Raw genomic sequence first — 23,683 nt, 5'->3', positions numbered from 1 at the left:
AGTAAAGTATGATTGAAATAATACATGATATAAATCATTGAACTTCTAAAATCAATTTAGTAAAAAAATATGTATAATAAATGGAATCAGAACAACCACAAACTATCAATATTACAAATAACACTGGCGTCATAAATACATTAGATAAATTAGCTATGTAATGTATGCCCCCAGCCGGCTGCTCGTTTTAGTTTACGCTGGTCCGGCCTGCGGTCCGTCTCCCCAAGGTCGGTGGAGATATTTTTTGGCGTGTTCGCGGGGATTGTCTTTCGGGCGCTTTGGGCGCATAGTTTTATTATTTTTGTCGCTGTGGCTTCACTGTCGGTAGGTTTCACTTCATTTTTTATCTTTTGCTTTAATATCTTAAATACTAAGTGTCCTTATATTCCCTTTTTTGTATTTTGTAGTTAATCGTTTCCGCTGTAATAAACGCATATGACGACCTTGAACTAAATACCGTGGATTTTTAGTTTATTCTTAGCTAAGAAGGTTCTAAGCCCCACATCATTAACGACACGCCGTAGTATTAGTAAAATGAAGAAGAGTCATTCATTAGTCGCATATAGGACTCCAGTTGGCCGTGTTATGCCAGCACTCGGAACGGCAGGTGTTTCACTGCCTGGAGACTGCTCAAACTCAGATGATGAAATCACAGTTAGAAAAAGGGTTCAAGAATGGGTCGCAGAATCTAGTCACGTAATAAAAGAAACCATTCCCGTTAACAATGACGGCCAATCCGAAAATGAGTCAGTTGCATCTGGTCAAACAACATCCTCTGTCCGTTCTATGCGTATTCGAGAAGAACAACGTAAAGCTGAATTAGCAGCAGATTTTAAAGCGTTAGAAATGAAACTTAATATAGCGAGAAGACGGTTTGACGACTAGAATTGTTAACTAAAATGAAAAAGACTGAAGCGCGATCTAATATATTGGAAAAATATGATACACCTATTGATTTCGTGTCAAACAACGCTGTAGAAAACGTTAGTCTGAAGCAAACTGACTCATCGGTATCTGAAGCGAGGAGTAATACACCCGATAGACCAGCATCCGATCCTAACGGCACGCTTGCGATTGTTCAAGAATTGCGTTAACCACACACAACGGTGCAGAAATTTAGTGGCGACCCACTAAAGTTTAGAAAATTTCTGCGTCAGTTAGACAGCCACATTGTACGTTACACTTCGGATGCAGCAGAGAAAATGAACTTTTTGGAGCAGTTTACCTCTGGCGAAGCACACGATATAGTAAGCGGATTCAGCTATTTAGAGCCAGCTACCGGGTATCAAGCTGGGTTAGAATTTGAAGTTAGGTATGGAGATACAGAGGTAATCGCAAACGCTTTCATAGCCAAGGCACTCAGCTGGCCATTGATTAAACCTGATCGACCGAAGGAGTTAGATAAATTTTCGATCTTTCTCACCGAGTGTTTGTATGCGGTCAAGCACATAGATGGCGTTCGCGTCTTAGAATATTCTTCGAACATTAAAGGGCTTATGTTGAAGTTACCGTACTACCTACATGATCGTTGGCGTAACCAGGTCATTCGAATTCGAGATAACAAAGAATCGGTTACATTTGAAGCTTTTGTTAAATTCGTCAGTCGTGAGTCTAGAAAGCTTAATGATCCAATTTACGGTAAAAGCACATCGCTGATTGATAGCGTAAAACCGGCTCCGTATAAAAAACCAAGTCCTCGTCCGTCTGGAAGCTTCACTATTAGTGCACACAAGGCTAATTATAGTGAAAAACGTAGAACCGCCGACGATAAATTCCGTTTTAACAAGGTCGAATCGAATCCGAGCGAATCAGCAAATAGTATTAGCAGACCATGCATTTTCTGTAAAGACGAATCGCATAATCTTCTAAATTGTCAGTCTTTCGAAAAAGACACCGATGAAAGTAAAACGGAACTATTGAAACGTCACTCACTATGCTTTGGATGCTTAAGGACCGGTCATCGTAAGAAGTTTTGTAGAAATTTAATGGTATGTGAGAAATGTGGTAAGAGCCACCCCACCGTGCTACATTTTCGTGATCGTATAAATTCGTCAGTTACCGGCCCTAGCGAAACAGGACTCACGGGGCATACAGGAGTCCAAAGTAGCTGCTCGTTAGCAATCATTCCAGTGCGCTTGAGTACTAAAAATGGTACAAAATCCGTCACGACATATGCGTTCTTCGATCCTGGAAGTACCATCACGTTTGTTAGTGATCAGATTCGTGAACAATTGAATTGTTCGGGAAAGAAAAGTACATTGTCGGTACAGACAATCGATAGTGTCAATGTAATCGAATCATACGCATTAAATAATATATCTGTTCACAATTATTGGACCGGCGAATCTGTTTTAATTCCGCGAGCCTATTCAAAGGCTGACATTCCCGTATCGTCAAGGTATGTACCGAACCTTGAAGATGTTCGAAAATGGCCGCATCTTCACGATGTTAGTGTCGCTGAATTACCTTGTAAACAAATCGGAATTCTAATCGGTAATAATATCGCAGAGGCATATACGCCAGTAGAGATGCGTACGGGACCTCCTGGTTCTCCGCATGCCTGTAAGACCGCTCTAGGCTGGGTCGTTTGGAACCTGTGCCCTAAGGAGGCGAGCTCCTTCTTTACCGCTAGTATAGCCATTACAGAAGTTCACGACCAAAACCTAGAAAATCTAGTTCGTGGCGCGATGGCCTTGGACTTTCCGGATCATTTTGGTACTGAGAAACAAGAACTGTCGCAATTAGATAAGCGTTTCCTCAAGCAAGTCGATAAATCGATAAATTTGCGTGATGGCCACTATAGTATTGGGTTGCCTGTTGTGTCGGAAAACGTCTGTTTACCTGATAATCGTTGTTACGCGGAGCGCAGATTGAATAGTCTCAGGAGGAAGTTAGTTAGCGATGCGAAACTATACGATAGTTATAAACTTGTTATCGACACTATGCTTGAACTGGGGCATGCTGAGCCAGTACCATTGTACGATGTCGCTGTTTCCGGAAAAACATGGTACTTGCCGCACCACGCGGTGTTGCATGCAGCAAAACAAGGAAAAGTACGGGTCGTTTTCGATGGTTCCTCCAAGTTTTTCGGAGTTTCATTGAACGATTGTCTTTTACAAGGACCTGACTTTACGAATTCATTATTAGGCGTACTACTTAAATTTCGGGAAAATGCAATAGCCATAAAGGCGGATATAACTAAGATGTTTTACCAAATACACGTACCACCTGAAGATCGCAATCTGCTTAGATTCCTATGGTGGAAAGACGGAGACATGAAAACCGACCCGGTGATTTATCGTTTGACTGTTCATCCGTTCGGAGCAAAATCATCTCCATCGTGTGCTAACTATGCACTCCACCAGACGGTTTATGACAATACCGACTTTGCAGAATCAGTCCGCCAGTGTGTTTTAAGAAACTTTTATGTCGACGATTTCATTAAATCAGTTAAAACTGAAAGCGAAGCCCTAGACCTCGTTGCGGGCGTAAGTAATCTATGTAATTGCGGAGGATTTTGCTTAACAGGACGGTTAAGCAATAGTCGTTGCGTTCTTTCATCAATAGACGAAGCAAAGTTGTCAAAAAATGTAGCTGATATGAACTCTAACGACTTTAGTCTCCCAGCTGAACGTACGCTGGGCATATTATGGTGCGCTGAGTCTGATGTATTCAAATTCGATATCGAGACTTCAGATACTATTCCTACGAGACTTTCTATTCTATCTTATGTGAGCGGTATATATGATCCAATTGGCTTTCTGGCACCATACATACTGCCTGCTAAAATTCTTCTACAGGAATTGTGTCGCAGAGATGCTGGCTGGGATGACGAACTACTACAATCAGAGCGTGAAATCTGGGCTACGAGGCTACAGAGTATTCAGCGTGTAAATAAATTAAGAATACGTCGTTGTTACAATCCGTGTAACTTTGGAGAGGTGGAACAGTGTCAGTAACACTGTTTTGCTGATGCGAAGCGAATCGGGTTATGGTGTCGCCACTTACATGCGGACCACAGACTCACAGGGAAATGTATCGTGTATGCTTGTGCTCGGAAAGTCTCGCGTGGCTCCGCTTAAGGTCACTACGATCCCACGTCTCGAATTGACCGCCGCCCTTACTGCAGTTAAGCTGAGTCTAGCGATCATCAGAGAGTTAGATATTAAAGTGGATGATTTGATTTACTGGACTGATAGTAAAGTAGTTTTAGGGTATCTGAGAAATGAAACCGCGAGATATCGTACGTTTGTTGCAAATCGAGTGTCAGCGATACGAGAGGGTTCCGATATAAGTAATTGGCGCTACGTAAATACTGAACTCAATCCGGCAGATGATGCCTCACGTGGGTTTACTATTATAGATGAACAACGAGAGAATAGATGGTTTAATGGCCCATCGTTTCTCTACGAATCCGAAGAAAATTGGCCTATAGACTGTGAAATTATCGGCACTGAGTGCGACTCAGAGGTGAAACATTGCGGTGTCACCAGTGTTACGGAAGAATCAGGTCTAGATAGAGTGATAAATCATTATTCTAATTGGCATCGACTCAGGCGCGCGGTTGGTTGGTTTATTTCCGTGAAATCATATTTGAAATCTAAGGCAGAAATGCGACGTAGAATAGATGGTCAACCTAGGCAGATCGTTAAAGCGGCCTTGATCAAACTTAAGGTCAAAAGACCATCAGTCAAATCGCTAGAAATAGCTACGGAAGTTCTAATCCGATGTCAACAAAGAAAATACTATAGCGACGAATTCGAATCCTTAAAGGATTTGTGACACATAAGTCAGGTTTTGCATTCTTAATGATTAATTTGGTAGATGAATCATCGTAGATTGGACTGATATCAATAAAACATTTCTACGGTTTAGCTAACTGGTCTAAATACGACTTTTAATAGAAATTCCGATGATTTGTTTACATTTGACTACATTGCCACGTGCGTTGGCAATGACGTCATCGAATGACGTATAACCGAGAACAACAAACAGAAACAAAATGGCCGACAATAGAGAATGCAGTGATTATTCCTCCGACTATTCATCCTCATCTAGCGAAGTGAGCGAAAATATAAGCGAAAGAGAATTCTCAGATGAAAGTGCACTATCATCTGAAATTGAGGTGGGCGAAATGGGGCCCGATATGGACGTTTTTAATGCTGCAGAGCCGCCGTATTTGTACGAGCCTGATGCATCAGACGATGACGAAGACGGCGCTAGACCGGACAATAGACCGGATAGAATCTCTAGATTAGATGTTCATCGGTTCAATGAATGGTAAGGGATTTCTATTGTTGTTAACAAAGTATGGGGCGACACAATCTAAGGATAATGGTGGATTCGGTTATTAAATTCATCCGTCAACCAATAGTAAAACAGAAGGCTTTCTATAGTCTTTTGTAGTTTTTTTTTGTACAGCCGGTATCTAAGGAATTCAGTATAAACTAACTAAGCCATCTAAAACGGCAATCAGAGACTGCTAGAAAGCCTACCCGATATCTCATTCCAGACCAGGGAGTGACTGCAGTTTAGGTGTCCCTAATGGTTATGTACCTAACCTTACGTTAACAACTAGCGTCACACAGTGGAAAGGTGACCCAAACTGCAGTTAGACCCAGACGAGAAATAATTAGATCCACCTTTCATGTCTTGATGGAATGTTTTAATTTATTTTCACAGGTGTACATGTACCCATTGTCAAATTCTAACAACAGAACCGGAATGTGTGTGTTGCAGTGAGATAGATGTTGTTGCCGGGAAAATTCGAGAACTCGAAGGATACGATTCCAGGGAATACAACTGCATCACTGACACCGATGGATTTAAGGGGGTGTGCCTACATGTCTGGGTTCTTCAAACAGCCTGGAGTGGTTATAGAAACCAATACGGCAGAAGAGCATTTGAAGGCCAGACCAATGATAAATACAGACATATTGCGTATCGCCAGTTTGTTCGTTGGTGCTGGGGATTCTGTGGACCTAAGATAAGGGTTACTTTGCCATCTTGTGTTGTTTCGTGCATCCGGGCACACTTTCCGAAAGACGGTGATGAAGAATTCGCCATTTATAAAGGATTCAGGCTGCCAAAACTGGACGACTAAGTGAATTATGTGTGTAAATAATAATATAAGTATCTTTATTAAATAAAACGGACAAATTATTTCAGGAATTAGTTTTTCATTAATCGTTATCTTGATTACAGTTTATTTGATCTTTTTCTCTTCTGTTGCTGTGTTGGTCCTGAGGATTGAGGCTTCGATTGCACGATTTCTGTAACTTTCTTGAAGCGAGACAAATGCTGGTTTATGGCTTCTTCCTTGGTTACTTTCACTTTTTGAGAACTCAAATGAGGTGGAGGAGTACAGTAATCACTCACTTCGACTTCCTTGTTTGCAATCTTTATTGCTGCAACAACGCATTCATCGACATAACCTAAAAAGATATTTGATGAAGCAAATGAGGATCCGCTTTCAATTATAGACAGGCTTCAATGATATGTTTATAAACTATCGATGATCAAAGGGTTCTAATATGCATCCAATTGTGACCTACCATATGTTGCTTTGGTCAATATTCTACGAAGCGTGTGACCATCTTTGTGTTTTGGATAAAATACAGTGAAACGCTCATTCCCATCTTTAGTTTTAGCTTGAAGTCTGCCGCTATTTTCGTTGTAATGCAAGATTGCTGTGCACATCCTAAAAATGAAATCATTTTTCATATTTTATGTGACAATATTATCTGAATATTTTATTTATTCCATATCGCCTGGTTTGAAATCATACAGATGTAGTAAGTTAAAATAAAAACCAAAAGATGGCAACACTAGCGAGTTGGAACCAAAACAAAGCCACGAAGGATTTATAAGTCTCAGGTTCATGTCCCACGCACTTTAGGTTTATGGAAATTAAAAAAATTAAAGAAAGACACTAATTTATTAGACGAATGTTGAGTGTTTTAACAAGTTGAAGCTATTCACAGCTACTTTTTACTAACCTGCTAAGCATTCCAATATATGAAAAGTGAATCATCTTAGGTGCAAAGTGGTTTAACACATTATGAAATGCTTCTACAGAGCTCGTCTGACCATACGATGACATATTTCCGATTTGATTCACTGTTCTGGTGTTTTTCATTACTTTCTCGAGCTCACTTGCGGCATATGTATCTAGAAAAATGACGAAATATAATATGTACATGTAAAATGCAACTAATCACCCATGTATCAAGTCAATAGCTTATGAAGACTTTTGGTTATCATAGATACCTGGTAATATCCATTTTTTTTTTCTTTTCATAATCTCCATGCATACAGTTTTCATGATTGTTTGAAATATGTTCCAAACAGGTTTCCCACTTTCGTTTTATATCCTCATGGTCCCCAGGTTTCGACGACATAGCGCACCAATACAGGTGAACTCGGATACTTTGTATCCAAGCTTGGATATCTTCGAGACCTTTCTTTTTACTGAGTTTCTCGAGTTTCTTAATCACTGCTGCAAAACATAATATTACACAGAAAATAAATGTCTGTTGCTCTCATACCAGAATGAGTTAACACCAAGTGAAATTGATATTGATTCAAAGTAGAGCGGGATGTTATAACAGGATTCTGATTTGATAATTGACTTACCCTTCACACAATGCCAGGTATCAAAGTAATGAGATACTTTCCAGGTGTCTCGAGCCCACTTATGCACTGAAGGGTGCATATCGCTAATGAAAGCTGTGATTTCGTATGTCTTCAATCGTTCTGCAGCACGTTTCAGACCTTCTATTTCCATAGCGTTTGATGACGTTACCTCATTTGACTAAATGAATAATAAGATTATATTCTTATAAGTAAGAACTAATATTATTATAAAGGACTATTCATCGTCAAATTCAGTTGAAGATGATCCATTAGGATCTTCACCTGGATCATAATCGGAATCATCGTCGAAGTATTCGTCATCGCTGGATACGTCGGTATCGGTGCTATCATACGAAGGCTTAAACATTTTAGGGGTCATTTGTGTGCCAGTTGTTTTCTTCCTTGTTAATTTACCCTGACTCGGATAGTGTCGTCGATTACATTTCGGTCTCCATGCAAGCGTTTGATTACCTTTAATGACACAAATAAAACATCGATTAACAATACGCCAATTATTCTCAGATAACCTACAGACTTTTTCACAACATAATTTCTAAAAATCAGGTTGAAAATATAAATGGAATGCCAGAAAATTATTGTAGCATGAATTTTTTATGATATAGTGAAATTTACCTTTGGTTTCTGCTTCAATATCTTTCTGTGACGATTTTTCGACAAACTTGGGAGGCCTATCTGGTGATGATGTTGGACTGGTTGATGTATCAGCTGTCGGACTGTATGACGTTTCAGCGGTTGATGTAGAAGGCTGTAACTCTTCGTTAGATACTGTATCAGCTACTAAAGTTTCCACCAACTCTTTTCTTTTTCGTTTTGCGTACGTTGGTCTTTTAGTGGTATCTGATTGACTGTTATCATCGTCGTCATTTATGTGAATGGTAGGGATGGCATCTGGCTTCAAATGTAATCTAAATGGAATTCAAAATATGATAGTTATACTTGCATACTAGATTAGGCTTCAAGGTTTTAAGTGTAGACCTAACATCGAGTCAGGAGGTCCATTTAGTCCTCAGGCAATCAATATGAGCAGCTTGTAAAACCAGCCATGATACATCAATTAATGAGTCGGGAAGGCAGTTACTAGACCAGTTAGTCAGAAAACATGTCTAAACGAAGCAATGAACAAAGAAAGGACCTGACCCAGTTTCCGTGTACTGAAACACTTTTTAACCTGACCTGATGAAAAGAATGAGATAGCAATACTGCTTCTATTTTAAATATTGAATGTTAAAAGACTTACTTAGTCGCGAATCCTGAAGTAAACATTGAATAGTTCGTAAATGAATCGTTGGTGAAGTGCCTCCCACACAATACACTCGTGGATGAGGGCTTCCATTGTGCTCTCTTTCTGCTCACAAATGCGGTCCATTTACGCGCAATAACCGTATCCCGTGGCCACCAGAACAAAGAGCGATTACTTGAACTACAATTGTAGTAAACACAACGACGAGGCATGATCGAAAAACTTAGAAAAAACAGAATAATCGAATAATATATCGTCCGCGCTAGTCAATCCTTCGTTGTACAATGAGCCACTTCCGCGTTCGTCTTCTCGGTTATACGTCATCATCACCGATGTTTGACGGAAATGCCCGAAGATGCGCGCTTCAACTGTTGTGCGAGATTTTCCATCAAAATCGCTCTCAAAACCATATAAACGTTCATTGCTTCTAATTTTCGTAAATATTGTCGGTAATAATTTTATTCATACTAACTAAAACCGCAGAAATAATTTAGGTGTCACAAATCCTTTAAAGAAGGATGAAAAGAAGCGTGTAAAACGGTGTAGTCCGCTGCATAAATTCGACACATTTATAGACGAATTGGGTATTCTGCGTGTAGGCGGACGTACTAGTCGAGCAAGTGTTCCGTTTGAAGCTCGTCATCCTATTATCTTGCCGAAATTGTCACATTTATCGAGACTGTTGATACGTGAAACCCATGCCGATATGGGCCACCTGGGAAAACAAGCTGTTTAAAGCAAACTGCGTGAGAATTACTGGATTCAGGGTGGACCAGGTCTTGTGAAATCTATCCTTGGAAAGTGTGTTCCGTGCCGAAAATACCAGGGTAGACTTTGTCAACAAAAAATGGCCGATCTACCGTCAGAAAGACTAGCTATCCGAGAACCACCATTCTCATGTACAGGTGTTGACTATTTCGGACCATTCGTAATTAAGCACAAAAGATCCGAAGTAAAACGTTATGGCGTAATCTTTACCTGTATGACTTCGCGTGCCGTACATTTAGAAATTGCTCATTCCTTAGAGACATACTCGTGTATAGATGCGTACCGACGGTTTATAGCTAGACGGGGGCCGGTACGCTCCCTTCGTTCAGATAATGGTACAAATTTAGTAGGTACTAAGTCAGAATTAGAATTGTCATTGAAAAAGCTTGATTCGGATAAAATCAGTTATGTATTAGAGAAATTAGGAGTAAAGTGGGAGTTTAACCCACCTACAGGTTCACATTTTGGGGGGATCTGGGAAAGGCTTATACGAGATGTTAGGAAAGTTTTATATGGGCTGCTCAAAGAGCACCCGGGTCGTTTAACTGATGAATCTCTGGTTACTCTTATGTGTGAAGTTGAATGTATTTTGAACAAAAGGCCTCTTACGAGACAGTCAGGTGACGTGACTGATAATCCTCCACTAACTCCCAATCACCTTTTACTAGGTAGAGGTATTAGTTGTGATGTTCCAGGTCTATTTGTAAAAAATGATTTGTATGTGCATAAACGCTGGCGTAGTGTCCAGTATCTAACCGACCAGTTCTGGCGCAGGTGGTTAGCTGAGTACTTTCCTCTTTTACAGGAGCGCCAGAAATGGCAGTCACCTAAACGTAATGTCCAGATTAATGATGTAGTTTTATTGGCCGATAGTGGCTCAAGACATAGTTGGGCCATGGGAAGAGTCATTGAAACCTATCCTGACTCCATAGGGCTTGTCAGATCTGTAAAGGTTAAAACATTCAATAACGAACTTGTACGTCCGATTCACAAGTTGGTTTTATTATTAGAAGCCGAGTAATGCTAAAAACTTGTAATACTTATATTTCTCGAGTTTAATCTGTCATTTAAGTAATTTAATTGATAAATTTACTGATCTTGTTTTTGTATTATGCTTGAGTCAGAATTTGATTTTTGCATTTTACTTTTGTATTTAATGTAAAAGGGGACTATAGCATGTATTGGTGTTGAGTGTATCATGCTCTTGACATTTCAAGTGGCTTAAACGTCTTAATTTTGTTATTAAGAAGTTGTAATTTTCTAGTTTAGTTAAATTTTTTGAAGTATTTGATGATAGATAAGAATAGTGTATCTTTTGATGGTATCGTGATCTTGCCTTCAGTGAAGCTAGGCATAAGATAAGTTCATTTTATTATGATAGTTAATTGTGAGAAATTGGTTGGGCAATTTCGGGGGTCGGTGATATGTATGCCCCGAGCCGGCTGCTCGTTTTAGTTTACGCTGGTCCGGCCTGCGGTCCGTCTCCCCAAGGTCGGTGGAGATATTTTTTGGCGTGTTCGCGGCGATTGTCTTTCGGGCGCTTTGGGCGCATAGTTTTATTATTTTTGTCGCCGTGGCTTCACTGTCGGTAGGTTTCACTTACTTCATTTTTATCTTTTGTTTTAATATCTTAAATACTAAGTGTCCTTATATTCCCTTTTTTGTATTTTGTAGTTAATCGTTTCCGCTGTAGTAAACGCATATGACGACCTTGAACTAAATACCGTGGATTTTTAGTTTATTTCTTAGCTAAGAAGGTTCTAAGCCCCACAAGCTATAACAGAATTTAATAAGCGTAAGATTAGCAAAGATGGTTTTCAATATTGCTGTAAAACTTGTACTAAACTATATACCAAACAATATCGAGAAGATAATAGAGAAGCTTACAATGATTATATGACAGAATATATGAGAGAAAGATATCAAACAGATCTTAATTTTAGATTGAAACAATGCTTAAGATCTAGATTAACACAATTATTCAACAAAGAAACACATTCAGAAACATTATCTAATTTGTTGGGTTGTTCAGATGAATTTCTCAAATCATGGATAATATATCAATTCGATGATAAAATGAATATAGATAATTATCGTGAATACTTTCATATTGATCACGTGTTGCCGATTTCTAAATTTGACATGAATGATTAATACAATAAAAAACTTATTTGGAATTGGAAGAATCTAAGACCTTTAGAAAAGAAGGAAAACATAATTAAATCTAACAAACTAGATTTACAGTTATATTTAGATCAATTGGATAAAGCAAAGACATTTGTTGAATTATGGAACTCAACACATAATGAAAAATACGTTGAAGCTTAAACGCTTAGAAAACCGGTTACTCTCGATCTATGTCAAACCGCCTATATGTAATTGTATTAGGTTGTTTACAAAAACATCTGTGCCGTATTTCATATTCAGTTGAATGGGGCGCACCTCATTTGAATATTGGTCGAATGTGCTATTTCAGTTGAAAAGGATTAATCAATTAGATCACAAAGGAACATCTGTTACAATCCAGGCAAACATGCAGAAGTAATTAGTTTGGTCGAACGTGCGCCACGTCGGCAGTTAGAAATCAACTTTCACATACATAGTACGTATTGGATATTCTCTCTCAAAACACAGTTTACAGTTCTAAATCTAAATGTAAGTACATATATTATGAAGTAGGGAAACCTTTAAACATATTTAAGTACAGTAATCCATTTTCACGACATCTTTTAGATTAAAATGGAATACAGAGATCAACCAGAAATTCTAAGCCAACCAACGGGTGAGGAAGGATTGCTGCTGGATAGTGAAACTCAGGAATCAATAGAAATGGAGGATGAAACTCTCGTAATTGACGAACAAACTTCACAAAAATTACAAGAACATTTGGACTATCATCAAGAAATGGTGAAAATTCTGAGTGATGTAATATGTAATAAACAATCATCATGCGAACTACAATTACCAAAATTACCAGCAACGCGACTTAAATTGCTGTTGGGACTCAAAGAATCGAAAACTAAGAAAATGAGTTGAGATACCAGTGCCGGTTTTGAAAGAAAACTGAGAAGAGTAGGTAGATTAATAAAATATGAAAAAATTCAAAATATTAGGATTAGCATTTAGTGAAGTGGTCAGATATTTACCAGAAATTGAAGAAATGATTGGAAACAATCCAGTAATTAAAGAATTCTGGACAAAATTGTAACACTGAAGGTCTTTGTAATATATATATATATATCAAAAAATGTAATCTCGATTGTATATATCTGTTTTAATATAGGTATTAGTGATAATAAGGATCCAGTTGTTTCTAATTCTATTCAAGTTAATAACAATATTGATTATGAATACTATTTATATTGTAAACACCATCTTGAATTATTAATTGCCGGTGGAAAATCTAAAGAGTTTTTAAATAGAATTATTACTTTTCAAGAATTAGACTCTATGAAACCAGATAAAGTAATAAAATATTTTAAGATTTATGAAGAGGCAAGATTAGCCCGAATAAATGATTCTATTTCAGATGGTATTGTCAAATGTTATTCAAAATTATGTAACCAGTTAATACCAATTAATGACGAAAATAAATTATATAGTGATTTGAAAAATGACTACTTAGTTATGACTGAATTACAAAAATGGGTTGGTTATGCTTCATTCCAATTAGGATCGGTTATGACATTAATTTCTACTGGTGTCATGGAATATAAATCAGGTAAGAACGAAACAGATGTACTACAACCAAACGTCGAAACAGAAACTGAATCAGAACAAAAATTAACTAAAATAAATGAGTGATGGCGTTAAGAAAAAGCCTAGATCCGAGAAACAAATTAAATGGGCAAGAGAATTAGGTAAAAGATCTTCAGAATTAAAAAAAGCTAAGAAAAAGAAATTAACTGATATAAATGAATCACAGACTTTATCTGATATTAATTCAAATAATAATCCATCTGATTCTTCTAATGCTGGAAGTAATTATAAATTATATATTACAATTGGATTAGTAACAGTTATTATATTATCCGGTGTAATATATAAATCAAAATTCAAATCTGATGATAAAGATGATTCCAATGACAATAAACCTCATCAATATCATACCAGAAAATAAGTCAAATCATAAAGTCATTGAAACTAAATCTAAATTATTATTAATGGATTAAAAGAAGATGAAAAAAGAACAATATTTAAGAGATTTATATTACAATCCAGAAAGTGAAGTATCATATTCTAGCGTTTCAGAATTATGGGATAAAATTAAATCTGATAATGAAAATGGTGCCGTATGGCACCCACATGGTGATATAAAATATAGTGAGTTAAAATCATGGTTACAAAATCAACCAACATATCAAATCCACAAGAAAATGGATAAAACTTATATAACAAGAAAAGTTATGGTTTCACATATTGATCAACAATGGCAAGCAGATTTAATTGACATGAAGAACTTAGAGGAATACAACAAAGGATATTTCTGGATATTAAATGTTATAGACATATTCAGTAGATACGCATGGTCAATTCCAATCAAAAATAAAACTGGTATAGAAGTGACAAATGCTTTTAAATCAATATTTAAAGAAGCTATTCCAGATAAGATACAATTTGATGAAGGTAAGGAATTTTATAACAAACATTTTAAAAAACTATTATCTGATAACGATGTAGAATATTTTTCAACACACTCAGATAAAAAAGCATCTATTATAGAAAGATTTAATAAAACATTGAAAACTAGAATGTGGAAATATTTTACTGCTAATGAAACATGTAAATATATCGATGTATTAGATGATTTAGTGAAAGGTTATAATAATTCTAAACATACTTCTATAAATATGAAACCTATACAAGCTAGAAAAGAAGATAATTCAGAAATAGTATGGAATAATTTATATGGCGCGTTTGTTACACATGATTTCGGTGAACCTAGATTCAAAATTGGACAACACGTAAGAATATCTAAATATAGAAAAACCTTTTATAAAGGTTATACCCCTAATTTTACTGAAGAAATATTTAAAATTAAAAAGATAATATTAACTAAACCTTTTGTTTATAAATTAGAAGATCTAAAAGATGAAGAAATATTAGGTTATTTCTATGAACAAGAATTATCACTTGTACCAAATCCAGATGAAATAGAATACAAAATAGAAAAAGTATTGAAAACAAAAACTCTTAAAGGAAAAAAGTATTCTTTGGTGAAATATAAAGGATATGATGATAAATTTAATGAATGGATTTTATCTAGTAAAATTAAAAGAATAAATGAATAAAGATTTATTTATATTTGAACCGCATAATATGTTAGTTACTGGAGTAACCAATTGTGGTAAAACACATTTCATATTAGATTTGTTAGAAACTATTTATAAGAATCATTTTGATAATATAATATTATTCTGTCCTACTTATGAAATGAACGAAACATATAATAGAGATATAGTTAAGATAAAAAAGTTTATTATATTAGATCCTAAAACAGTAAAAGAAAATTTAGATAATTGTATTAAAATAGCAATTGATACTTATAAAGGATCAAATACATTATTCATTGTAGATGATTGCGCACATTTACATGATTCAAAAGTTAGAGAAAGTGAGTTATGTTATCTAGCTTTCTCTGGGAGACATTTTGGGATAACAACATGGGTTTTAAATCAAAAATATAATACAATTGTTAAAGACTTTAGGGAGAATATAAGATTTCTAGTTTTATTTTATAACAAAGATAAAAAATCTATGCAGCAATCATTGGAAGAAAATTAAATTATACCTACTGAGTTACATGATGAATATATGAATAAATTAAAGAATAATAAAGGTTCAAAATTATTACTGAGATAACAATTTCCATATGAATATAAATTTATAAAATAACTATTTGTATACCTATGTATTAGATACCCTATTAGATACCCTAATACCTGTTACCCTAGTTGATACCCTAATACCTGATACCCTATTAGATACCTTAAATACTTAAAACCCCCTTTTTTAAAATAAATATTATTTATACAATTATCAACCAATTTATTTTTATTTTTTCAACTAATATATGAATAAGTTTGAAAATAATAAAGGTTATTTATTATTACTGAGGTTTCAATTTCCATATGAATATCAGTTTATAAAATAAGATATTTTATGTATTAGATTGTATTAGATTGTATTAGATATGTATTAGATACCTTAAATACCTTAAATACTTAAAACCCCCTTTTTTATTTACTATTATTTTATACAATTTTCAACCAATATTATTATTTGTGTTAAATATAATTAATATTTTAATCACTTTCACTATCAGACCCTAAAAATTTATTCAAATTCTCTACCGTATCATCGTCAATAGTTGTTTTATTTTTATACTTTTTCATCCTTTCTACCGCATCATCAATAGTTTCTTCTTTATGTTTCATAGAATCTTTATTATCAATATCTGTAACTATATCACCATGTGGGTGCCGTATGGCACCATTTTCATTATTATCTTTATTAGTGTTTGCTCCTTATATTTCATTTACAGTGTTTGGTTTTAATATTTCATTAGCATCGGTTAGATCTAATTCATCTTTATTAGGTGTTGCTAATAATAAATCTTCATATATTTTTTCACCATTTACTTTTTGATTTGAAACAAACTTTGTAACATATCTAAATGGGTGTTCTATAAATTCTTTTAAACCAACACGTTTTATAACATTATTTATATGTACCCTTGTATTCATATGTTTATTCCAATTTGATGTAGCGTTTGAAAATTCACTTTTACAATATCCACAATAATTTCTATTTTCACTAAAATTTAATATTATTTCATTATTAGATGTAGAAGGTATTACATTATTAGATGTAGAAGGTATTACATTATTAGATGTAGAAGGTATTACATTATTAGATGTAGAAGGTATTACATTATTAGATGTAGAAGGTATTACATTATTAGATGTAGAAGGTATTACATTATTAGATGTAGAAGGTATACATTACTTAAATTATCAACAACACCACTTTTATTATTATCTATTTCTATTAGTTTAGTTTTATAAATTTTGAAAATAGGATCAAATATCAAAGCTATATTACAAGGTATTACATAATATAAACCATCATTATTTTCATGCGTATCGATGTATGGAATATGTTTATATACTTTACCTCCTTCCATTTATTATATAAATTTTTATTAAAGTTAAAATTTTAATACATAACACTATTTAATTGAGAATTTACAATATTTAATTGCGCGTCAGATATAATATAAATGTGCATTTTAAAATTTAGGCTTCCTTTTTTCTTTGTCATGAATAATTGTATTCCATCTTTAGTGTTTTGTAATTTTTTTCCAGAACCATGTAATGAATTATCCTCTGTTGTTCTAAAATCTAACCATAATGCATATTTATTACCGGTATAATAATCAATTTGATTAATATTACAATTTTCAGATGATTTTACTTTTTCATTCATAAAATGTTTTCTAATTTCTGGCCATTGATCAATCATTCTCATTCCTTGACAAAATATTTTATTTGCTATTCCTTCGATAGTTATTTCTACTTTTGTTATTTCAGGATTATAATAATTATCAACATTTATTGCGCCATTAGTATATGTTGCAATGGTAAAAAATATTAATATACCTTTAATAGATCTTCTTGGGAAGTTAATATTCTCATTGATTATTTCATCATTTGCATTAATAGTTACAGTTTTGAATTTATCAATATAATCATATAATTATGAAAATCCTTGATTGTATTTAGTTTGAATTATACTTGAAATATTTTCATCAGTTACTGTATCATATTCTAAACATATATTCGATAATTCATAACTCATATCTTTAACAACGCTAGATAATACAATTTCATTACCAGGAGCAAATGTTATTTCGAATATAACGTCTTCTTGAATTGCGTATTTATATAAAGGTGCATTATTATTTATCAATTCAAAGTCTAATGGAATTTTATATTTGTTTCCATAAATCTTTTTTATCAAATTATCTACAGCATTAGTTACTACTGCATTATTGGCTTCAGATCTTAATTTATTTTGGTTTTCTGATTGGATTCCTTGTAATATCATATTATTTCTATTTTCTTTAGTTAACCATAAATCTTTATAATGCATAAATAAATTATAATCATCTAATGAGAAAACTGTTTCTGGACCAATCTTTATAGTTAATTTTTTAATCAAATATCTTCCAACATTATCAACAACATAATTATTATTATTACCGGTTACTTTTATATCGGCTGATAAATAAATACTATTTGGAACATAAAAAGTATTTTGTGTTAATTGAGGAATTCTAACATATAAAGTTTCATCAGGATTAATATTAGAAGGGTTATGAGTAATTATATGATGTGATCTTTCTGCTTTAATAGCATTAGATATTCTATGATTCTTAGAAGGATTGATATAACTCCCACTCATTTATTTAACAAAAAAATTAATTATGTATTTTTTATCATGTTTACTAATCCAATAATAATAGCACTTACAACTGTAATTAAAAATAAAATAATATGTTCAGCAGCAAAGTTAATAATGTTTCCTGTAAATTTCAATATAAAACCAACAATTGATGCAATAATTCCTGGTAATGCTGCAGCAGATTTTTTAGATAGTTCCCATAAATATTTTGCTAATTTCTTTAAACCATCCTTAACTTTATCTTGTATAGAATTATCTGGGGGTTTATCCGGTTTATTGGGAGTAGGAGTAGATTTCAAAGCATTTGATATTGCTAAACCAATTGTTGTAAATAACATGGTTACAGCTGTTAGAATTGAAAGAATTGTTATTCCTTCTAATTTAAATAATAATCTTATTCTATCTTTCAACGATATTTTAGAATCTGGTTCTATCAACAAATCTTTAAAAACATCTTTTAATTTTTTAAAATTATTACCACATTCTTTTAATAATATATCTCTTTCACCTTTCAGTACTTCTAAAATATCTTTTAAATCATCAATTTCTTTTTCCAAACGGAATTCTTTTTTCCTATATTCCATTTCATCAATTACTTGACGATCAAGATCAGACTTTAATTGTTCTATTTCTTTATTTTTATCAGTTAATTCTATTTCTAAATTTCTAATTTCAATATCTCTTATACTTTTATCATGCGCAATTTTATCAGATGCATGTCTTATTCTTTCAATTTCTCTAATTACATCAACAGAAAATATATTATTTAAATCTTCTAATTCTTGATCTGTTGCATCAAGTAATCCATTTGGTAAAAGTTTTTCAGTTTGAACTCTTCTTGATTTAGGTTCACTAGTTTTGGAATTAATAACTTCTTTAGTAATTGTTTCTGGTTCTAAATTTTCATTAATTATCTTCAAAATCATTTCTTTGTTTAAATTCTCTTATATTATCATCTCTTGATTATATTATCATCAGTTATAACATCATTAACGATTTTTTTAATTCTAGATTGTTTTAATAAATTAAAAGTTGATTGTTTCATTATTTTATCGGTACTTTTAAGATTTGAAATCTTAAAATAATAGTTGCCTTTCAATTTCCAATAATAATCACCATTAAAATATTTCAAATCTTTTACTAAATAATTCATACCTTTATTTGTTATATTGAAACCAGATCTTTTTAACATTGGTTTAAAATCACGAATAATTTCATTATATTTGTATTCTTTTTCTGTTAATTCTGGTACTTCATTTTCAATACTTATCTTTGAACGTGTTTTATCAATATATGCAGGTGTATTTAAATTAGATTTACGTCCTGGCTCATTACCATCATTAAAACTTATTTCACTAAAATCAGGTTGTTGTTCATCAGTTATACCAGGTTTATCTAAAGGATCCTCCAATGGAATATCTTCTACATCCATTTATATAATAAAAAAATTAAAATTTAAAATATAATATTCCTCCGATTACAATTCCTATACAAGTTAAAGCTAATTTAGCATTTTCATGGGATTTATTATCATCATTTAGTTTAATTATATCATGTTGAATAATATCAGTTTTTATATTTTCTGATGTATTGTAATCTTTTATTTTAGAATCATTATCTAATTTAATATTCTCAGTTTTAGTTTCTGTTGATTGAATATGTTTTTATTTTTTTCGCCTTCCATTAATTTTGGAGCAGTAATTATCTTTTTATTTATATCATTCAATCCAAATGAATTATTTATTGTTGCAGTTTTAATTAGATTATTGTAACCAATTATATTTCCCATCTTTAATACTAAATCATTAGAAATAATAAATAGATTAGGGCCTATACAATAATTTAATCTAATATGTGATTTATCTAAATAATTTTGATATCTTACAATGTTTTCTGGAATCGATCTATTTTTATCATTGTGAATTGAATCTTCAAATAATACTTTGAATTGTTTCTGCGCATCGAATGAAGTGTTATCATTTCCAACTATTGGGGATCTTGTTTCAACTTGCGCGCCTAAAATACATATCAAATAAGTTCTAATAGATTGATTTATTCTTTGTATTCCAGCTTTTGTAAAACCTTCATTATTTTCTAAAATGAAATTAACCCAACCATTATTGTTTTGTTGTTGTATATTATTATAATATTTTGGTAATTCATTCCAATTTAGTGTTCTTATATCTGAATTTGTCATTATTTTTCCAAATACTTTAGTATATAATATTCCTAATCCACCCATTGTTCCAATTTCTGCTCTAAAATCTTTATTTGAATTAATATTAAATTCATTACATATTTTATAAAACTTAGAAAAATTAATATTATTATTCAATTCTTTAAAATATTTTGAACCTGGTAAAGGACATTCTAATTCATCTAATATTAATTTTATTTGAAAATAAGTATGAAATCTAAAAAGTGATAACATCAATGGTAAACTTGGTTTGTTTAAATGACCATTCCAACTAATACCACATCCTGTTGTTGCGCAATAAACAGCAAAATTTAATTGGTTCTGCCAATACTTCATATTAGATTTTAATAACCATTGTTTTGCCTCATTTAAATTTTTGAAATTAATTGTATACACATGAAATATATTTTCCATCTTTACATGAAAATTATTACTTTCAGTAGCATAAATATATCAATCAATTAATGAATCTAAAACTTCATTTCTGTATGTAATATCTTTATTAAAATCTATTGCTGGAATATTATATTTAATTGATTTATTATATTGGAAAGCTTTTGGAAAACTGTCTGCCATTTATATAACTAAAAAATTAATAATTAACTAATTCTTTTGATAATTTATCTTTTTCTTCAACTGTTATATGACCATTTAAACTTATTATATAATCTAATGTATTCTTTAATTTATTAATTTCTTTTATATTAGTTTTAATTTTTTCTTTATTACTTTTTATATTTTATTTTGAACTTATACCGGTTAAAACACTTGATGATAATCCTAATACACCAATTGATATAGCTAAAGGTGTTAATGGACTGAATATTGCTAGAAATGTTATTACAGAACTCATTGTAACCGAACCACTTATAATCAAATAATATATAATTTTACTTTTTAAATATTTTTTCTTTTTAACTTTTAAGTCACTTTCAAATTCTAATATTTGTTTTTCTAAATATATTTTTAATTTAGTTTTATTTATATCATGAGGAATAATATCAATATTATCAACTTTATCTTCCATTTATTTAGCAAAAAAAAATTACTAATTAGTAAACTTATACGCCACAAATATAACAATAACTGTTCCACCTAAAATCCATATTATTTCATATTTCTTCTGTTCATTACTTGGGGTATAATAATCTGATATTGTAGGTTTATGTAGATGTAATTTTTCTTTATTGCTTACTGCGTTATATAAACTCATTGCATCATCAACTGATTGAAAATCTCTATGTGAAATCTTCTGATCATATAATTCTTTATTGATGTAATCCATATAGTTTTGCCTCTTTTTTCTCTATATTCTTCCGCTGCTTTATTGTATTTTTCTAATGCTAAATGCTAAGTTATGTCTTTTTTGTTCTGTTAATGATCCATTTTTATCAATATGCTTAAATAAATAACCACCACCAGTAAATGCTAAAGCGTTAACAATTGCCGATCCTATAATAGTTATAACTGCAGAAGCCATTTATTTAGTAAAATAAATATGCATTTATATGGGAGGAATATGTTTTTGTTTTTCCAAATAATCAATAGTTAAATTAGATAAAGTAACTGCTAACGTTAATTTTAAAATATCATTTATATCAAATCTATCAACATTAACACTTCCCATTTTGAATACTTTTTTTAATACCATTGAATAACCAACAGTTCCAACTGATAGTAATGCTCCATTATATAATCCAGTTATTATCCACTTATTATCACTCATTTATTTATCAAAACATTACTATCATCAAAATATTTAGTTAACTTATTTATGATTAATTCAACATTTATTTCATTACTACTTTTATGATTATCATATATTTTGGTTAATATGTTTTTAATATCATCAATAATTCCATCTTCATTTAATTCATAATATTCTAAAGGTGATTTAATTAAATCAATTACTTTTTCTATATTATAATTTTCTTTATTAATCATTGATGCATTGTTAAATGATTTACTTTTTATATCAGTAATTACATCATTTAGTTTAATTCTCATTTCTTTACCATGTTTAAAATCAAAACCAAAACATATACTCGGTCCAACAGTTATATTCATTTATATAGTGAAAAAAATTACTCTCTACATCTTATAACTAATTCATAAATTACAGGAAAGTTATTCAAATCTATTAAATATCCATTGTGATTTCTAATTTCTAATCTAAAATTATTAAAACGAGGTATGCATGGTTTGAAATCACATTCTGTTAAATTATAATTTATTTGCGTTCCAAATTCTTTAACATTCTTCAATGGTAAAATGTTTAGTAAACCAGAATTACAAGTTATATCTTTAGTTGCTTCGAATGTTTTTGTAGGATCGATTAAATTGTAATAAATATAAAAGTGTGTGTAAGGTATTAAGTTTGGTGTAACATCATCAATATCTTTAAAAGATCTATCTGGAAGAATTCCTAACAGTTTAGCTATAGGTTTTTTTACCATAAATTTATGTTTTTCACTATTAGACAACCTTATCTTTATTCTATCAGAACTATCACTTTTAAAAAATCTAATACTAAACCCAGAACTACTACCTTATTTGTGCCAGGCTTTTCTATTAATTTCTTGTGCTAATGTATCTAAATAATATAACCCCGGTTTTAAATATATATAGGACCATTCATTTTTACCTTTATCAAAAATTAAAAAGGCTCTATGTTCAATAGTTTTATTCGTTATATTATAAAAAGAATTACATAAACTTATATTACTAATTTTAAATCTACACAATTCTTGAATTCTCTATCTAATTGTACTAGTAAATTATGTGATTTATAATTTGTAAGCCTTCTTGAATCAACAAATATTCTGTATTCTTTTAATTCTACCATTTATTTTACATATTTTCTTATTCGAAATCTATTTCATGATGTCCTTTCTCATTCTTACCTTTGTATACGAAATAGAAATCTCCAGAACATAATTCTTCTAAATCATCACTTGATAATCTATGAAATCTATCTGGTAAATATGTTCTGAATTTATATGTATTTCCTTTTAATCCTTTATATTCTAAGTGTATAACTAATTTATCTCCATATTTGTTAGTAACTGTATCAATATTTGTAATTAGATATTTCTTATGGATTATTAATTCTTTTAACTTCTTAAATTTATAATCTACTGATTTGACATTTGAAGTATCTTTTATTCTATCTAGAAATGATTTGTTGTTCTCACTGTGTGTTTACTCTCCATTTATAATACATATTTTTATTAAAATTTGATTAACACGTTAGAATTCTTTTCATTATCTCGTTCTCTTTTGTTTCTTCTCTTTTAAATTTTAAGTATTCATCTCAATTACAACCATAAGCAACTGTATGAATTCCATCATCTAAA

The 23,683-nt window shown here is 32.0% G+C and overlaps 7 protein-coding genes across 7 annotated transcripts; 4 read left to right on the top strand and 3 right to left on the bottom strand.

Annotated features, from left to right (window-relative positions):
- Window positions 1-1,202: 1,202 nt before the first annotated feature.
- On the top strand, window positions 1,203-3,959 carry LOC141911563 (uncharacterized). The gene has a single exon (XM_074802551.1). The coding sequence runs from the start codon at window positions 1,203-1,205 to the stop codon at window positions 3,957-3,959; it is 2,757 nt and encodes a 918-aa protein (XP_074658652.1).
- A 49-nt stretch (window positions 3,960-4,008) lies between these two features.
- On the top strand, window positions 4,009-4,782 carry LOC141911562 (uncharacterized). The gene has a single exon (XM_074802550.1). The coding sequence runs from the start codon at window positions 4,009-4,011 to the stop codon at window positions 4,780-4,782; it is 774 nt and encodes a 257-aa protein (XP_074658651.1).
- A 220-nt stretch (window positions 4,783-5,002) lies between these two features.
- On the top strand, window positions 5,003-6,103 carry LOC141911561 (uncharacterized). The gene is made up of 2 exons (XM_074802549.1): window positions 5,003-5,280; window positions 5,683-6,103. Exons 1-2 carry the CDS (start codon window positions 5,003-5,005, stop codon window positions 6,101-6,103), a joined length of 699 nt encoding a protein of 232 aa, XP_074658650.1.
- On the bottom strand, window positions 6,082-7,142 carry LOC141912031 (uncharacterized). Its single transcript, XM_074803195.1, has 3 exons — window positions 6,999-7,142; window positions 6,555-6,700; window positions 6,082-6,434 (listed from the first exon to the last, which is right to left on the bottom strand). Exons 1-3 carry the CDS (start codon window positions 7,136-7,138, stop codon window positions 6,199-6,201), a joined length of 522 nt encoding a protein of 173 aa, XP_074659296.1. The 5' UTR covers window positions 7,139-7,142; the 3' UTR covers window positions 6,082-6,198.
- LOC141912032 (uncharacterized) lies at window positions 7,040-7,810 on the bottom strand. Its single transcript, XM_074803197.1, has 3 exons — window positions 7,636-7,810; window positions 7,270-7,498; window positions 7,040-7,170 (listed from the first exon to the last, which is right to left on the bottom strand). The coding sequence occupies exons 1-3, from the start codon at window positions 7,784-7,786 to the stop codon at window positions 7,152-7,154; spliced, it is 399 nt and encodes a 132-aa protein (XP_074659298.1). The 5' UTR covers window positions 7,787-7,810; the 3' UTR covers window positions 7,040-7,151.
- Window positions 7,811-7,870: 60 nt separating this feature from the next.
- On the bottom strand, window positions 7,871-9,362 carry LOC141911560 (uncharacterized). Its single transcript, XM_074802548.1, has 3 exons — window positions 8,894-9,362; window positions 8,269-8,561; window positions 7,871-8,106 (listed from the first exon to the last, which is right to left on the bottom strand). Exons 1-3 carry the CDS (start codon window positions 9,106-9,108, stop codon window positions 7,871-7,873), a joined length of 744 nt encoding a protein of 247 aa, XP_074658649.1. The 5' UTR covers window positions 9,109-9,362.
- Window positions 9,363-9,743: 381 nt separating this feature from the next.
- LOC141911559 (uncharacterized) lies at window positions 9,744-10,685 on the top strand. Its single transcript, XM_074802546.1, has one exon. The coding sequence runs from the start codon at window positions 9,744-9,746 to the stop codon at window positions 10,683-10,685; it is 942 nt and encodes a 313-aa protein (XP_074658647.1).
- Window positions 10,686-23,683: the final 12,998 nt, after the last annotated feature.

The sequence above is a fragment of the Tubulanus polymorphus genome, chromosome 10, assembly GCF_964204645.1.
Source record: "Tubulanus polymorphus chromosome 10, tnTubPoly1.2, whole genome shotgun sequence".
Lineage (NCBI taxonomy): Eukaryota > Metazoa > Nemertea > Palaeonemertea > Tubulaniformes > Tubulanidae > Tubulanus > Tubulanus polymorphus.
The sequence above is the reverse complement of the archived record's forward strand: the minus strand, read 5'-3'. Positions and strand labels throughout refer to the sequence as shown.